The 17039-nt window shown below is 38.0% G+C and overlaps 1 protein-coding gene across 1 annotated transcript; it reads right to left on the reverse strand.

Annotated features, from left to right (window-relative positions):
* Nucleotides 1-14491: 14491 nt before the first annotated feature.
* LOC112137075 (thyroxine 5-deiodinase-like) lies at nucleotides 14492-15977 on the reverse strand. Its single transcript, XM_024259192.2, has 2 exons — nucleotides 15884-15977; nucleotides 14492-15721 (listed from the first exon to the last, which is right to left on the reverse strand). The coding sequence occupies exon 2, from the start codon at nucleotides 15684-15686 to the stop codon at nucleotides 14880-14882; it is 807 nt and encodes a 268-aa protein (XP_024114960.1). The 5' UTR covers nucleotides 15687-15721; nucleotides 15884-15977; the 3' UTR covers nucleotides 14492-14879.
* Nucleotides 15978-17039: the final 1062 nt, after the last annotated feature.

Below are 17039 nucleotides of genomic sequence, written 5' to 3' on the forward strand. Positions count from 1 at the left end.
TTTGAAATGGTCCAAGCAGCAGAATTTTTAAGGCTATATCTGAATTCTAACCCTAATCCCTAACTACAAAAAAAAAAAAACGATATAGTGCGAGACAATCTAGAGCCCTGGATTTTAAAAGTAATTTGGACACAATGCTCACTGCTTTACTTTTGTTTTTCTAAACATCGGATATTACGTCACAGATTTTACAAAGTGATGATTGAATAAATACAAACATTTCACAACGTCTATGTTATGGCCGAGGAGCAGGCTGAGCAGCAGGCTGAGGAGCAGGCTGAGGAGCAGGCTGAGGAGCAGGCTGAGGAGCAGGCTGAGCAGCTGGCTGAGGAGCAGGCTGAGGAGCAGGCTGAGGAGCAGGCTGAGCAGCAGGTCTTTGAGTTTTGAGTTGTGCTGGTTTGTTTGGTTCTCTTCCCGCCTTATTTCCTCAGCAGTCTTACACGGCTGGGTTTTCTTATTTTAGCTTGAGATTGGACGTTGACAGTCTTTATTTGCGGGCTTGCTTTGTTTCTTTAGTTAGTTAGACCCAATTACTGACTCCTACGGTCACGGTGACTGGGTCAGTAGTCTCCCTGGCTTAGGTTTTAATCCCTTCATTTTCTGTTTTTACCAGCACACTAATCCTTTTATTTTATTTTACTGAACATGCTTTCATCTTTTCTTTAATAAAACTGTGTTCCTCATAAACTCTGGGTCTGGTTTCAAATTGTATGGCCCCTTTTTGGTCTTTCCCCCTAGACCAGAGGTGTCAAACTCAATCACACAGAGGCCAAAATCCAAAACAGACCTTAGGTTGTGGGCCGAACAGGATAAACATTTGTTTAACACTCTGAAACTACATTTTCAAACTTTAAAACCCTAACTTTTTAACACAATTATGAGCTATATATATATATAGCATTACCTGTGAAAATCCTAGTGTGAATGCTGTAAGGTGAATTTGTCTGTTGAAGAAGCCTAGTGCTGATAGCTGAAGATGCTGAAGCTAAGAGCTAAAAACGCTGAAATATTAGCTAAATGCCCAATTAGCCTAATTAAACTAAAAAAACATAAGTTATCCAAAATAGTTAGCATGTAGCTGAGATATTAGCCAAACTCTAAAAAAGCCTTTTAAAAAAATCCAAAATATTCCAAAAAGCTAGCAGAATAACATGTTTTAAAACTACCTTTTATTTTAACATAATTATGAATAATAAAAAGGAAGGAATATTATTCCAGAATAAATCATCTTAAATCTTAAATAACTTTCAATATTTTACTCTCCATAAAAATATATTTTGTCACAATTATACAAGTTAGAAATTAGCACGAGATAACATCGGGCCATTAATAACAATAAAATAAAATGATCTGGAGGGCCGGATCCGGCCCCCGGGCCTTGACTTTGACACGTGCCCTAAACTGAGGCCGGTGTGCCTATATGGACCATAACAGTATATTTGTGACTCCACTGTGTTCTAATAATTAAAATGTGGTTGTTTTATTAATGAAATTAAATTTAAACAAGTTTTTCTTTTTTTCCTTTTTGCAAAAGAGGAGAAAAGCAGCCTTGAACTAAAATCCAATACATTACATTTGTGAAGTGCTCATGAAATCATGGCCTCTCCATGAGGTTCTGTCTCTGGACTAACTCCTCATAAAGTCTGCATGCTGCCACTGGACTTTGACACCAGTCAGTATGAAAATGACACTCTTCCTCTATGCTGATGACTGTCGGTTCTTTGTAGAAGAGGATCCAACTCACCCTGGCTGCTCCTGTTTTCTGTACCCCTTCCGCTCTCCTTGGCTTGTTTACATGAAAAGTCGGGTCATCTGGACCCCAGAAGACAGTGCGCTGAACTTCTTTTTTCAGTGATTGTTGATCTTTACTGGTGTCCAGTGACAGACATGAAGTCTTGTCCACATTTGTAATGGAAGGCCTAACACCTCAATGTAAGGGTGGGGTCATCTGGACCCCATAAGAGAGCACGAGGGTTAATCTCACATTTTCTTCAAATTAACAGCAACATTTAATTCTCTTTACTTTCAAGTTTTTTTTTTTTTTTTTTTTTACCATGGCATGGCCAGTACTATTGACTTCCTGAGATATCAGGATCTCAGAATCATCTGGTGTCTTTATTGGATAATTGGCTGTTTTCATGGGATTAACACATGTAGATTTTTTTTAATTCCTCCTAGCTGTGAAGATGGCAATTGTTTATTTTGAAGTTCTATGTTTGCTAATAGGTAATAAATAAGAAGTTTGGAGTCAGGAGCTAAGACAAAGGACTGCAGTGAAATGTTACACATTAGGTCCTATATTAGTGAAGATAACACTACAATCACCAACACAAATCTTTGACATTTCTGAAATAAATCACAAAGAACACCAAAACACATAGACCTGCATTTACTGATGGTCATACAGTATTTCTCAAGTAAATTTGCAAATATCTTATTACTATGCGGTTTTTATGGGTTCAGTGTCGACAAGGAAACGCCTCCCAGGTCGTTCAGGAAGCTACCTGAAGCACAAACGACATAAGAGAAGTCTTGTCCATGAGTTTGTTCAGTGTTTCTCTCTATAATTTTGAATAGCAGCTGGTCACAGGACACGCATGAAGATAAAAGCGGGTTTTATTGGGAGCTTTGCCGGATCTTTGCTGCATTTCATCTGGATCAGGATCTCAGATATTGTTCCTGGAAATTCCAGATCCATATCTTCAGCAATTTCTCCAACCAGAAAATTTCTAAGAAACTTTTTCTTTGCTTTGCTTTTGATGTGTGAGCTGCATCACTTCTCCTCAGCTAGAAGTCCCCTGATAGAAATTCCATCCAACTGCAGTAACAGTCTCTCACATTCCAGTCATGTTGCAAACAGACGAACTCTCAAACCCCTTTTTGACAAGCGAAGACAAAGACTATCCACATTTTCTCACTACTCCCTACGAGACTATATAGTGTTCTCGAGATGAAAACTTGGATGTCCATCCATCAAAGATGCTCAGACTTCCCTCTCCCCGGCCACTTCCTCCAGCTTCTCTGGAGGAACCCCGAGATGTTCCCAGGCCAGCCGAGAGATGTAGTCTCTCCAGCGTGTCCTGAGTCTTCTGCAGGCCTTCGCTCAGTTAGACATGCCCGGAACACCTCTCCAGGGAGGCGTCCAGGAGGCTTCCGGAACAGAAGCCCGAGGCACCTCAACTGGCTCCTCTGGATGTGGAGGAGTAATGAGCGCCCGGCCATCCTACGGAGGAGACTCATTTCTGCCGCTTGTATCCAAGACCTCGTTCTGATCCAGAGCTCATGATCATCGGTCAGTACTGGAGCGAAAATCGACCAATAAATTGAGAGCTTTGCTTTCTGGCTCAGCTCTCTCTTCAACACAATCTTTGAGGTACCTGAAGCGGTAATGGAAGCCGAATCAGTTCCAGTCCAGTCCACATCCTGTTCGATCTCTGATGGAGTTGTAAAAACATTTATCAAACATTTGCTCTGAGTGACTTTGACTTCTCCATCTTTAATCTTCTTGTCTTAACTGCTTGACATCATATACAGTTCAGATATGAAGAAACCAGAACCGAGCCCCAGCTGGAGGCTGTGAGAACTAGAAGAAACTGTCATCAACCCTCGTGTACTGGAAGATAGAAGTTTACGTCAGTGATAGCAACAACCGGTCGTCCCTTTAGAAATGTAGACTTCATGTAATTGGAGAACGCCCTGAACTACACAAAAAGAACACTTCAGAAAAAAATCAGAATCTGACCTCTCTTGTCTTTCTTGCAGTTGCTTAGAAATGTTTCAGGTTGTTTAGACCTAACAGTACCGGTACGTGTACCAAGGGTTGAGGACCCCTGATCAGCATCTGTTGCCTGGTACCAAGCGGCCTTTGGACCGGTACCTGTTCACGTCCCGAGGGTTAGGGATCCGTGATTTAATGGGAACAGCCAGCAGGTCAAAAAAACAGACAAGTGCATCAAAAAGTGACGTGAGTGGAGACCCGAACCATAGGTCCATATATGACACGCTGGGGGTGAGAATTCATTGGACCACATGTAACGAGATGAGATCTTTCTGTTTTAACTAGAGAAGTCGCATTACCTGTGATAATGCTAGTGGGAATACTTTTTGCTGAATCTGCTGAAGAAATGTACTATAATTTGTGAAGGGATTTGTTCAAAAAGCTAAAGCTATGTGAAGAATTTCTTGAAAAATTGAAAAACACATAAAAATGCGTAAAAGGTATAAACTCAGAATTAGCCAAATTAGCCAAAAAAGCTAATATAGCTAGAATACTATCTTAACTCACAATTAGCCAAAAAAAAATACAGTTGATGCCAAATTAGCCAAAAAAGCTAACATGATATTAGCTTAACTCAGAATAAACCCCTTTCATGTGACGTCACACATCCAGTGATGTGTGATGAGTCACTGTATTGTTGACAGTAAACGCTGTTTAAAGTAACTTTACATAAATAATGAAGGGTAGCCTAACCAACTGTAACCAAACGTTGCTCCTCTTTGCTTTTGTTCATAACTGTGTCTGATCTCAGGGAAAATAAAGGTAAAAAAATGATCAAATTAATTGAAACTGTTGTCAAAATGCAATGTTATAAAATGCGTTCACCCAGAGGATTTTCTTTTTACTTGGCCGCTCTTATTTTGAAAGCTGAAAATACATGGTTCGAAAGCTGTTCTGAACATTTTTACTGAACCAAACCATTCCTGTTTTCAAAGTTATTCCCTAAAATATCCTGTAGAACAACTATATTTATCCTGGGAGGTGATTCAAATCCGTGCAGACATGCATCGATGTGTCTTTGCTGAAGGTTTTAAATGTGACCAACATGAATTTCTATCAGATTTTGTGCTGATGCACTTAAAATATGTTCAAAAATTATTAGCTAAAATAGAACCTGTTAGAATAAAATCTGCTCAAATGAAAGGAGGATATTTTTAATAAAACATCCAATATTGAACAATTATTCAAATTTATATTAAAGTGTTTAAACGATTTAAGTCAGGAAATGAAAATACAGTTCAGTAGGACTTTATTCAAATAAATATTGTACAAATTTCTGTTGAAATAGATAAGGTTAACTTTTATTATTCACGTTAAATTGTGACAAACAGCTTTCAGCTGTCAGCTTTGGCGTCCTAAATGTGAACGCCAGAAGTAACTTTTCAGTTTGTCGGCCCTGTCGCCATTTCGTCTGTGAAAAGGGTCTATTAAACAAAATGTTGTCTGTCCCTAAATGTCTTTCTCCCCTGTATTCAGTTGGTAGCCGCTCCTCAGTTTGTTCTTCTTCGGTGGTTTCTCCTTCATATGTTCCCTTTCCCTCTGCCCTTTATTTTTATTGTGCGGTGGGAGATGTGAGTGTCCTGTGAGTCCTCATTTTATCTTAGTTATTCCCATAATCCTGTTATTATTTGAGTTCTGTAACTGAAAAAACAAAACTTTAAAGATTTGGAGATTTTATTTTAATGTAAGGATTAAATGATCTCCCTCTACCTGACTCATGTAGGAGCTAGGACGGCGTTATAGGATCAGCCAATGCTGTGATATCTGCTTCTTTTCTTTCTGGAAAATTGTCAGATCCACAATAAATGGAGGAGGTGCTGCTGTGTCTCTATGTCATTTATTCCCATTAACACAATGCAGAATCCATCCGGTTACACATACAGTGTGGTAGAACGTTCTGATAATGTTCCCTTTGAATTATTCTGATGTGGAAAAACATCAAAGGGCTGAACTTTTCAAACTACAATGTGAATGGATTTGACATTCATTCTTGTTTACTTGTTTGTTTTTCACTCATATTTAATTTACAGTTAATTTTCTTCAAGAAATACAAGGAATCTATAAAACTTCACCTGCACTGTTCAGTACCTGGTATTTATCTCTGAGTCACAGTGGTGGAAGTTTAGGATAAACTTCTGAACTCTTTTAAGGACATATTTTTTAAATGAACCATTTGTGGTCTAAAGTACAGTTTTTTTGCTCATACTTTCTTATTCTTCTGGTTTAAGGTGAAATGCTAAAGAATGATCACCCCCTAGTGGTCAAACTGAAACGCCCTCCAGGAGAAGCAGAACAATGTTTACAATGATGTCCTTCAGACCGTACAATTTCTGCTAACACTCATTCAAGCACCTCTTCTGTGTTTCATTTGAGGTCTTTAGGCAAAAAACTATTTTATTTCTTGGACAGTATGTTAATTTAGCTTTGGAAAAGACAACCGTGAACTTCCAAGGTATCTGTGCGTCAAACTTTTCTAGAGAACAAAACAAGCTTTTGGATCAAGTTGCATCAACGACATTCATGCACCTGCTGGGGCCCTGCAGGTTCATAAAGGGATGTTTTCGTCACTGGCTCATTCATAAAATGTTTCTGAGCATCATGTAGAAATGTGGAAAACTCCAGTCCCCATGATGTCTGTAAAAATACAGACAGGTGGCATTTACAGAAGACGAGGTACCAGGAGAATTTCTGCTCCAACTGTGCTGGAAATGTATTTGAATTTTTAAAAATTTGGTAAAGAAAAACAAAAATGCTGTTTTTGGATTTGGAAAACATGGGTGGAGCAAAGCTGACATCTTACGATCTTCACCTTTATTAAAGCCTCTCGGCGAGCTGATGATCAAAAAGCTTTAAGGTTCGTCATTTAACCACGGCTTTGCTACCGAGAGCTGTACCCAGTAACATCTGCAACTTCCAGATCTGCAGATAAATTGATCTCATAGCAACCACATCTCCATGGCAACCAGGATACATATGCCATGCAGAGATGATATGCAGAATAACTGGCTCCCAGGCTGCCTCCTTTTTTTCAGCCGAAGAAACTTCACTGAATGAATCATCAAGTTTCCATCCCTGATTTATTGTCTGCATCATTGGCCTCCTGGAGCTTCCTTGTTATTACTTTAATTACTTTAAATACTGATTCCTGCGACTGTGATGGGTGCATCCTCTACATCATGTATCAGGAGGCATCCACACCAGCCTGACATTTTAGAGCCTTTGTGAATCAAAAGCTGCAGCCCAAACATAGTTTGCGAAGGTTAAAAATAAAGTTGAGCGCGTGACATCATGGCTGTGTGGCAGCAAAAGCTCCTCTCGGCGATGGCGGGATCACAAAGCAGTTCTTAGAAAGCTGCTCGCAGGAAGTGAAAGGATGCAGACGCACGACAGAGAGAATACGCAGTGTAATACTGCGTGGCAAACAAAAATAGATGCAAACCCACTCCACACACCGTTTGAGTTTTCTGGAACCTTCTGGCCAAATTGCTTCATAGGATTTTCTTTGTGTAGATTCTGCTGCAGTAGCTTAGCTTGTTTAGTGCAGTTTGTGTAACTTTAGCTCTGAGGAGACTCTTCTGTGTCTTCAGGCTGGGATTTTTCTCAATATATTTGTACCATTTTTCCACAGACACAATGAAGACCTGTCAGAGTTGTAATGTTTGTCAGTAAAAACCTTTTAAATCAAGAATAAACGGCATTTGTAAAGATGAGGTACAAATGTTTGTTTTCATTCCAGCCCCTGAAACTATATATTTCAAATTGATTACTTTTCTTAGGGTCATGTTGACATCCAAAAGCAGATGGCACATTGCTGAATCCCAATCAGCATAATAGGGTTGCTGGAGCCTATCCCAACAACTGTTGGATGAAGACGGGTTCGTACTTGATGGGTTTTCAACCGATACATACTTACATTCACACCTGGGGACGCATTGGAGCACACATGTCAAATTTTTATTTCATTTTTATTTTATTGATATTAATGGTCCAATGTTATCTTGCACTTATTTCTAACTTGTATAATTTTGACAAAATATATAGTAAAATATTGAAAGTTATTTAAGGTTTAAGTTGATTTATTCTAGAATAGTATTCCCGCCTGTTTAAAAGTTTTAGAAATGGGTATCCTGCTAGCTTTTTGGACTATTTTGGCATTTAGTAAAATTTTTAGGTTATTTTGGAGCTCAGCTAATATTTTAGCTACTTGGTAGCAGTTTTGGCTGATTTAGGGTTTTTTTTCAGGGTTTTTATGATATTTTGAATTTAAACTATTTTTTCAGCCACATGCTAGGTGTTTTGGCTAACCATTTATAGTTTTTTAGGCTAATTTGGCATTTAGCTAATATTTTAGCTGGCTATAAGCGACAGAGTTTTCAAGTATTAACTTCAGCTTTTTTAGCTATCAGCTTTAGTCATTTCAGCTATTAGCTTAAGCACCTTCAGCTATTTGCTTCTGCATTTTCAGCTACTAACAAAAGTGTTTTTAGCTATTAGCTTCAGCATTTTTCAGCTATTAGCTTAAGGGTTTTCAGCTCTTTGCCTCAGCGTTTTCAGCTATCATCTTCAGTGATTTCAGCTCTTTGCCTCAGCGTTTTCAGCTATCATCTTCAGTGATTTCAGCTCTTTGCCTCAGCGTTTTCAGATACTAATTTAAGCTTTTTCAGCTATTAGCTTCAGCATTTTCTGATATTAACTTTAGCTTCTTTAGCTATCAGCTTCAGTAATTTCAGCTATTAGCTTCATCGATTTCAGCTATTAACTTCATCGTTTTCAGCTACTAACTTAAGCCTTTTCAGCTATTGGCTTCAGCATTTTCAGATATTAACTTCAGCTTTTTTAGCTATCAGCTTCAGTGATTTCAGCCATCAGCTTAAGCATCTTCAGCTATTTGCTTCAGCATTTTCAGCTACTAACGTAAGTGTTTTTAGCTATTAGCTTCAGTGTTTTTCAGCTATTAGCTTAAGCGGTTTCAGCTCTTTGTCTCAGCGTTTTCAGCTATCATCTTCAGTATTTTCAGCTATTAGCTTCAGTGTTTTTTGCTATCAATTTCAGCTTCTTCAGCAGCCAAATTCAGCTTACAACATTCACACTAGCATTATCACAGGTAATGCTATATATCTACTTCATGATTATGTTAAAAAGTACAATTTTAAAGTTTTAAAAATGTAGTTTTAGTGTTTTTAATAAATGTTTATCCTCTTCGACCCGCGACCTAAAGTATGTTTTGGATTTTTGGTCCCTTGAGTGATTGAATTTGACACCCCTGCTTTACAACAATAAATGGATTTCTGAGACAATTAAGATTTTTGAATAAATATATAGATTCTTGACCTGAATCAGCAAAAGATGCTCTCTTACCATCAAAACCGGCCATGTCCAAAGTTGGGCAAATGCTTCCCGCAGACCCCTTTCATAAAATCAATAATGTGCTGCTCCAGCATTTTAGTGATTGGCCAAATTACATTTTAAGTCATTGTAAACCGTGACAACACTATTGTGTAACTCTTTTTTAGCCAACTGAGGGTTACCGCTTCCAAGACAAGTGGAAAAGAGCATATTTTTTTCAGTTAAACAAAGACCTGTCTCTGTCTAATATGCCAAGAGACTATGGATGTTTTCAAGATGCTCAACATCAAGAGGGACTTCCAGACGAGACATACTATCTTCATCAAGCTAACTAGACATGAACAGTGGGGAAAATAGACAGTAATTTGGTTTAAAAAAACGTATTTAGATGTATTTGTTTCTCTGTGAAGAGATGAAAAGTATCCTATAGCAATAAAATGCTCATTAAATTGTTAATTTGCATTTAATCCTATTTAAATAGTTCAAAGAACGTCTGGAAGAATGGTTGGCCCTCAAACATCTTTAACTCCCCCAATCTGGACCTTTTTGACTGAATATTAGCAAAAATGTTTTAAAAGATGAAAAGATTCAGGTAACACTTTTGGCTGTTTTTCCTTGTCATAAATAAAATCCTCACATGAAAGCAGCATTTTGCACGACTTGTTTGTGTTTCCCTAAAACAGATTGAGTTATTCTCTGACGTGTTCTGATGGTTTGTTTGATTATGTAACGCAGAAGAGTCCGGCTCTCCTCAGGATGTCTGAAGGATGACTTTCACGCCATTTCTGCTCACCTTCCAGAATCACCAAGATTCTCTTACTTTTCTTTATTTTCTTACTGACTCTAAAGGTTAATTCTGCTCTCAATCTGCCCAAACATCAAAGCTCACATTGAGATAAAAGTCATCTCGAGGCTCCCTGAGGTCAAGTCTAAATAGTAAAAGTTTCACGGAAGATCTTCGCCCCAGTTGCACTGTCCCATGCTCGCAAACCTTGTTTTCCTCGTCATATGACTTCCAGCGCCTTGCAGCTAAATGGGGAGTCATGGGACTGGCAAAATAAAGAGATGCGATTTCAGGATGTCATTTCATGTCCTGCCAGACAGCGTTTATTTGGTAGAAACGCTGGAGGAGGAGCTGCGTTTGTGTAACACCAAGTGTGATGAAGGGGGCGGGGCATCTCCTCATTCAGCTGAAATTAGAAAGTCTGAAGGGTGAATTCAGACCTCAGCATGTCTGGGGAAGAACAGATGAAGGGAAGTCCTGACGTATTTACCATGATTGGAAACATTTTTGATGTTCATTGACAAATTAATTACTTAAATTACTTAAGTAACTTAATGTTCATGTCATTCTGAATCATAGATTTGCAGTATTTAAGCATAAATCATGTTAGCAAACTGCCTAAAAACCAATGATGATTTTTCCTTATTTCTGTAACAGTCAATGAAAATGAAATACAAAATCCTCTCTATGTGTGCATGAATTAAAAGAAAATGTATGGAGCTAAACTTGGGACAATATTATTTGAAACCCAAATAAAACCAATTAAAAAATATATATTAGTGTTTGACCAAAAATGTCCAAAACGTTTTGCTATTCTAAAATAAACTAAATTATTTTTAACTTCAAATGTTCTGTTTTTAAGTTTCAAAAATCTAAATTTCAATTTCAATTTTTTTTTCAGTTTCAACTCTTTTTTTCATTTTCAAGTCTAACAATTTCAGTTTTGAAACTTTTGGCCTCGTTGAGGCGTGTTGGGGCGGGGCTAACACGAAGAACCAATCAAAATCGATGAGGGCGGTAACTTCAGTCCTGGTGCGTCCACTGTGATAATTACGGTCAGAAAATCTCTGTACTGTCTGTAGAGGCAGTAAAAAAAAAGATAGCAAGCATGAAGAAACCGCTCTGTGACTGAAGTTACCACCCTCATCGACTTTGATTGGTCCTTCATGTAAGCCCCGCCCCAACGCGCCACAACGGGGCCAAAAGTTTGAAAAATTAAATTTTCTCTTTCAAAAACTAAAAAAAGAGTTTAAACTGAAAAAAAAAGGTTTAAAATTGAAATTTTGAGTTTTGAAACCATTTGAAGCTGAAAATAATTAAGTTTATTTTAGAATAGCAACAAGTTTGGGATATTTTACATCTTTTTGGAGAAACACCATATTTTTTTTTCAATTTGCTTTATTTGGGTTTCAAATAATATTGGCCCCAATGTAGCTCCATAAAAATGTGTTAAACAGTTACAGAACATAAATGTTGGTGAAGCTGCAGGCCTTTTATGTCAATTAGTGATTTTTGTGTAACACCATTTTTTTATTCCCAGACAGAAAATCTATCATTTAGATTTTCTGATTTCAAAAACTGAAAAGGTTTTACGTTTGTTCAGTAGAGCAGACCCCTTAAGGTGGTTTTCAACCATAAGTCAATGTTACAAATTGGTGCAGATACTGTGTCTTCAGTACATCTATTTAAAGTTTCTCCATTTATTATTATTATTATTAGTTATTTATTATCAAAAACAATCTGAATCAAAGTTTTATTTAAAGTCAAAACTGTTCAGGCCAAAGCAAATACTTGCACATTATTTATTTATCTAGTTGGAATAAAAGCAAATTTTTATAGAAATGTTACCAAAATGTAGCAACATTTAAGCATTTAAATCCAACAAAAAGGTATTTTGTGCTGCAGATGGAAAACAAGAGATTTTCATGAAAAAATGTTTAAAATTATAACTTATAAATTCTTAAGTTTCAAAAACCAATTGGGAGGAAAAGGGGGAAGACGTAGTCAGATTTCATCTGTTTTTCCAGCCCTCTTCCTCAAATTTGTAGGGTTTCATCCCAGTGCAGTGACGTGTTTACAGCAGAAACACCACGAGGGAGCCGACATCATGAGGATTAGCATCCTGACGTCATCCTGCACAGAGAAACAACACATTTAGCACAAAAGGTGCTCCCTTTTCCCTTAGAAGTCGAAGACGCTTGGTCACAGAGATGAGTCACTGATGTGGATGGAACAGTGGAGGGAGGTTCACGTCTCAGTGCTGGAGACAGTTTCTAGAGACGCTCTGAAACTGTTTCACTGCATCGTCTTAAATATGAGGTCAGGAATGTTTGGAGGTCATTCAGCGTTTGAAATCTAAACTTTAACTCCTCTTTGTGATGGCATTGAACAACAGAGAATTTGAATTTTAAAGGGTTGATAAATATGCAGTCTAAGAATATTTCTGTTGTATTTGTGTTTTGTATCATTTGATTTAAAAAAAGAAAAAAGAGGTGGAGAAAGTGGGTCAATTTGACCCAGAAGTCATAAAAACAAAAGAAAACTATTTTCAAAAATAGTTAGATTAGACACAAAAAATAGAAATCATGTAACCTTTAAAGAAAAAAAGCTAAAAAGGAAAACAAATTAATTTGAATCATTTGTTTAACTTGATCAATTCATCTTGAGTTATTTCAGTTTTGTTCTTTTTTTGTTTTTTAACTGTTTAGGTAAATGGTCAGTTTATTCCAGAAGACTAACTAAAGAAAAAAAAGATAATGAGGGATAATTAAACTTTTGAAACTTTTTTTAAAATACATTTATATGTTATTAAAAACAGAGTGCACAGGTTATTATGACCCACTCATCAAATTGGAAAACACACAAACACTTTATGTATTAATTTTTAAACATTCTTTTATTAGTTTTTTTTTAAAAGGGGTCAATTTGACCCAGATACTTAAAATAAAATAAAATAATATAAGATAAAATCAAATGAAATAAAACAGGCTGATGAATTTGTTTTTTTTTTAAACTATTTTGTTGATGTTTAAAAAAACTCTTAAAGGATCAAATTGATCTACATAGCAAATAAATAAATAAATAGACAAGTTTCAGGCTGATGGGATGTTTTTATGTTTTTTTTAATTAAAGTAAAACTGGCTTGGGAGTAAATTTGAGCCAGATATCAATAAGTTACAAGAAAAATAACCAGTGGGTCATCAGACTGATGCAATGTTTATTTTTTTTTACTATTTTAGTAAAATAAATGTGAGTTTAGGCGTTAATTTGACCCAGACATCGAATTAGAAAACTCACACAGACACTATTTGTATTATTTTTTTAAACGTTTTTATTAACATTTTTTAAAGGGTCAAATTAACCCAGATACTTAAAAAACACAAATTAATGTAATATTTTGTTTTCTTATTTTTGCTTTTTAAAACTATTTTGTTGACGTTCAAAAACTCCTTAAGGGTCAATATAATCCAAATAGCAAATAAATAAAAAAATCTAGGAATCAGGCTTATGGAATCTTCTTTGAACTAAAGTTAAACGAGTTTAATAGTAAATTTGACCCAAACATCCATCAGTTAACAAAAAACAAGCGACGGTCAGTAACACAAGTATGACAACCCTAAAACTTGTCTATTTATTTATTTATTTACTATCTAGATCAAATTGACTTTTCAAGAGTTTTGCAATGCAATTTTTTAACTGTTTTACTAAATAATATATGTATATATACATATATACACACACAAATATTCTTGTTTGATACATTTTGATTTAATCTGGTTGATTTAGTCATCGAGGGAAATAATATAAATGTTCTTCTTTCTGCTCCTTTTCATTTATTAACTGTTTTATGTGTATATAGTATTATTTTGATGTTTTTACTAAATTAAATAAAATATTTTAAAAAATGTGAGCTTAATGGTTGATTTGATCCAGATATCAAATTAGATAAAAACAAAACCAGGTTTGGACTGATGCAATGCCTTTTTTGTCTTTGCTTTTAAACTATGTTATGGATTAAAGTGAATAAGGGTTATTAGACTGATGCAATACATTTTTTTTATTATTTTATCAAATTCAAGAAGAGTTCTAGGGTTATTTTGACCCTAAAATCACGAGGGTATAATGATGATTCTTGAATGAATGAATTTTCAAATTATTTGATTTTTACATGATATTAATGTGAATCAAAGATCACACAAGATTCTAATCTAAGTCCTCCACAGAAACACTAAAGAGAGTTTTCTTCAACTTTTTTCTATATGCATGTTTTTCTTGTCCGTCTCTGCAGCCATAACATCTTCTCTTTGGTTCTCAGATAAAACTGTCCAATCTCCCAAAAACACACGCAGCAATCAAACGCCTTAATTCTGAAGGTTTACACAACACAGTCTAACACAGACGGACGGAACCCGTTGACCTTCTGTTTGCGCCAGAAAGGCTGCAGCATCACAGACCAACCTCTGGAGGAGTGCGCAACCTTCAATAATGTGCACGTGCTCAAGAAACCGGAGCGCAAACTTTGGCCCCTCTGGAGCAGATGAAGTGATGCACTCCTTCAAAAGAGTCTCAAACGAGACAAGATATGACTTATTTGATTTAAATAGCACTTTAATTCTCTTTCTACACACAAAAATTGCTTTTTTGAACAGACTTTTAAGTGCAAAAGAGACACAAGCAGACACAAAATGACCAAACTAACTCTAGTCCCCGTCACGCGTCGTTTGTGCCACAGTTTTGTTCCCGCGTGGATCAGGGGGAGCATCCTGCGCTGAGGTGGAGTCAGGAACATCAGTGTCGGCTCTCTGGACGCGCCTTTTAAAAGCCGAACTTCACGCAGACTCCGGCTGGAGCATCAGCGCGGACGCACCCGCCAATCCACGCGTGCACGCGCACCAACACACTGGCTTTCATACAAAAATAAAGGGATCCTCAACTCTTTTCCAGTACAAAAATAGCAGAAGTTGTGCGCGGCTACACATGGAGCACCGCGTTCTGGGAGCCCAGCAGCTCCTTCCTGTACTGCTGCAGCCACGTTTTCAGCTCCGAGATCCGGTACTCCTCCGGGCCCCTGCCGCCCTGGTACACCACCGTCTCATCCCTCACGATGTAAAGTCTCTCAAAGTAGGCTCCGTACGCGGCGTTGGAGGAGTTGTCCATGTTGTCCACCACCACCCGGCTGCCGGGGACCTCCGTGAGCATCAGCGCGGCGGCTCGCAGCCTGTCCTCCAGACAGCGGTGCTTGGGGATCTGGTACGGCGCGTCAGAGCTCACCCAGCCGTCCGAGGGATGCGCCTCCTCGATATATACAACTAAGAAGTCCGCAATGTCTGCGTACTGGCTCACGACGCGCTGAAACGCGGCCAGACGCATCATGAACGGCGGTCAGGAGCAGCTGCCAAAGTTGAGGATGAGCGGTCTATTCCCTTTCATGCAGTCCAGGATTCGGACCTGCCTCCGCTCCTGCACCAGCACCACCTCGGTGTTGGGCGCAGCCTGGCCCAGGCGCGCGGATTTGAGGATGTCCAGCTTCTGGCCGTGCCACACGGCCCGCAGGGACTCCAGCGTGAACATCTTGTTGGAGTCGGAGACGCACAGCGGCGGGTCGTCCAGGCTGTCCTGCCTGTCGCCCATCTTCAGCAGCAGCTTCCTCCTGATGCACAGGAAATCCAGGAGCCACAGCATGACGGCGGCCAGGAGGAAGCGGGGCAGCAGCATCAGGCACAGGGCTGCCTGCTTCAGCGCCCGCGCCATCTGGACTCCGCTGGAGTCGTCCATCATCTCTGCCGGCGGGAGAGTCAGGCTCCTACTGTCACCTTTGGAGGAGAAGCCATTGGAGAAAAGTGTCTGACGCACGCAGGCGCGCTTTTTATAGGTAGAGAAGCATGTGAATATTAGAAACACAAAACAAACCCCCCACCCCACAAAAAGCACGCCTCTGGTCCCGGCGCACCGCCCACTCACATGGTGGGGATTACCTTCTGTCAACTTTGCGCTCCTGGGATCCAGAGGCGCAGAGGTGGAGCGGAGGCGCAAACGGACACTGCGGGGATGTCTGCGTGTCTGCACAAAAGTCCGGAAAAACAGTCAGAACTCTTAAAAATCAATCAAAGAAAAAATGAAATGTATGATCTGCAGCCACTAGACGGCGCTGGACCATAACCGGACAGCAAACACTTCAGTGCTATTTTCTCCTCTGATTAAAAAAATAAGTATATATTTTTAGTCTAAACCTCTTAAATGTTAATCTCCACAATCTGAGCTCACAAAGTTTATAAAGGCCAGCATGATTTAACCTTTTCCTTTAATGTCAAACCACTGACAAACACTCATTCACCTCACTGAGCTGCTCTCACCTCATGTCACCTCCGCTGAAATCTCACCGATGAGGAGCTCCAAACCACGTGGAGCTCTGACGTCACCGCTCCACTCCAGCCGTTCTCTCTTTTCATCATTCAGAAAGAAAAATATTTGAAGAGAAATTGAGATTTGATTAATAAGAACGGATATATGACCCTTAAACATCATTCAACAATTAATATATATATATATATATATATATATATATATATATATATATATATATATATATAATTTCAGGGTTTAGGTCCTTAAATAGCATCAAAACAGTCCACTGTCCAATCTACAATGATTTATTTTTATGTTTTGAATAGTTTTTTTATGTTCCAATTTTCTTTTCAGGGGGGACATTCTCAGTAAAGTATGGAAGCATATGTGACTCATAATTCAGAATAAAAGTCAATACTTGAAACACTTTCATTTTCACAATTTAACTACATTGCTTGTCTCTTAAAAGAAATGAAAAAGCAATTCTCAGAACAACTTTTTCTTTTTCTTCTTCAACATCTCTCATTAATTAAAATGATAAAGAAAAAGGTATTTGACATTTCATTTTCAAAAAGTTCTTTATTGAATTTGTACCAAAATTTCATTAGAAACATCACATGTGAAAATTTAAATGCACAAACAGAAATGCTTTTTCATTTTCACAATGTAACTTGAACTGATTTACAAGGTGGGATGTGAAAACAAAAAAGCAGTCTTCATTGGCTTTGTCAATTTAATTATGTCATAGAATGAGCATATTGATGAAGAAAATGGAAACGCAGTTTG

Source organism: Oryzias melastigma, linkage group LG24, assembly GCF_002922805.2.
Source record: "Oryzias melastigma strain HK-1 linkage group LG24, ASM292280v2, whole genome shotgun sequence".
NCBI lineage: Eukaryota > Metazoa > Chordata > Actinopteri > Beloniformes > Adrianichthyidae > Oryzias > Oryzias melastigma.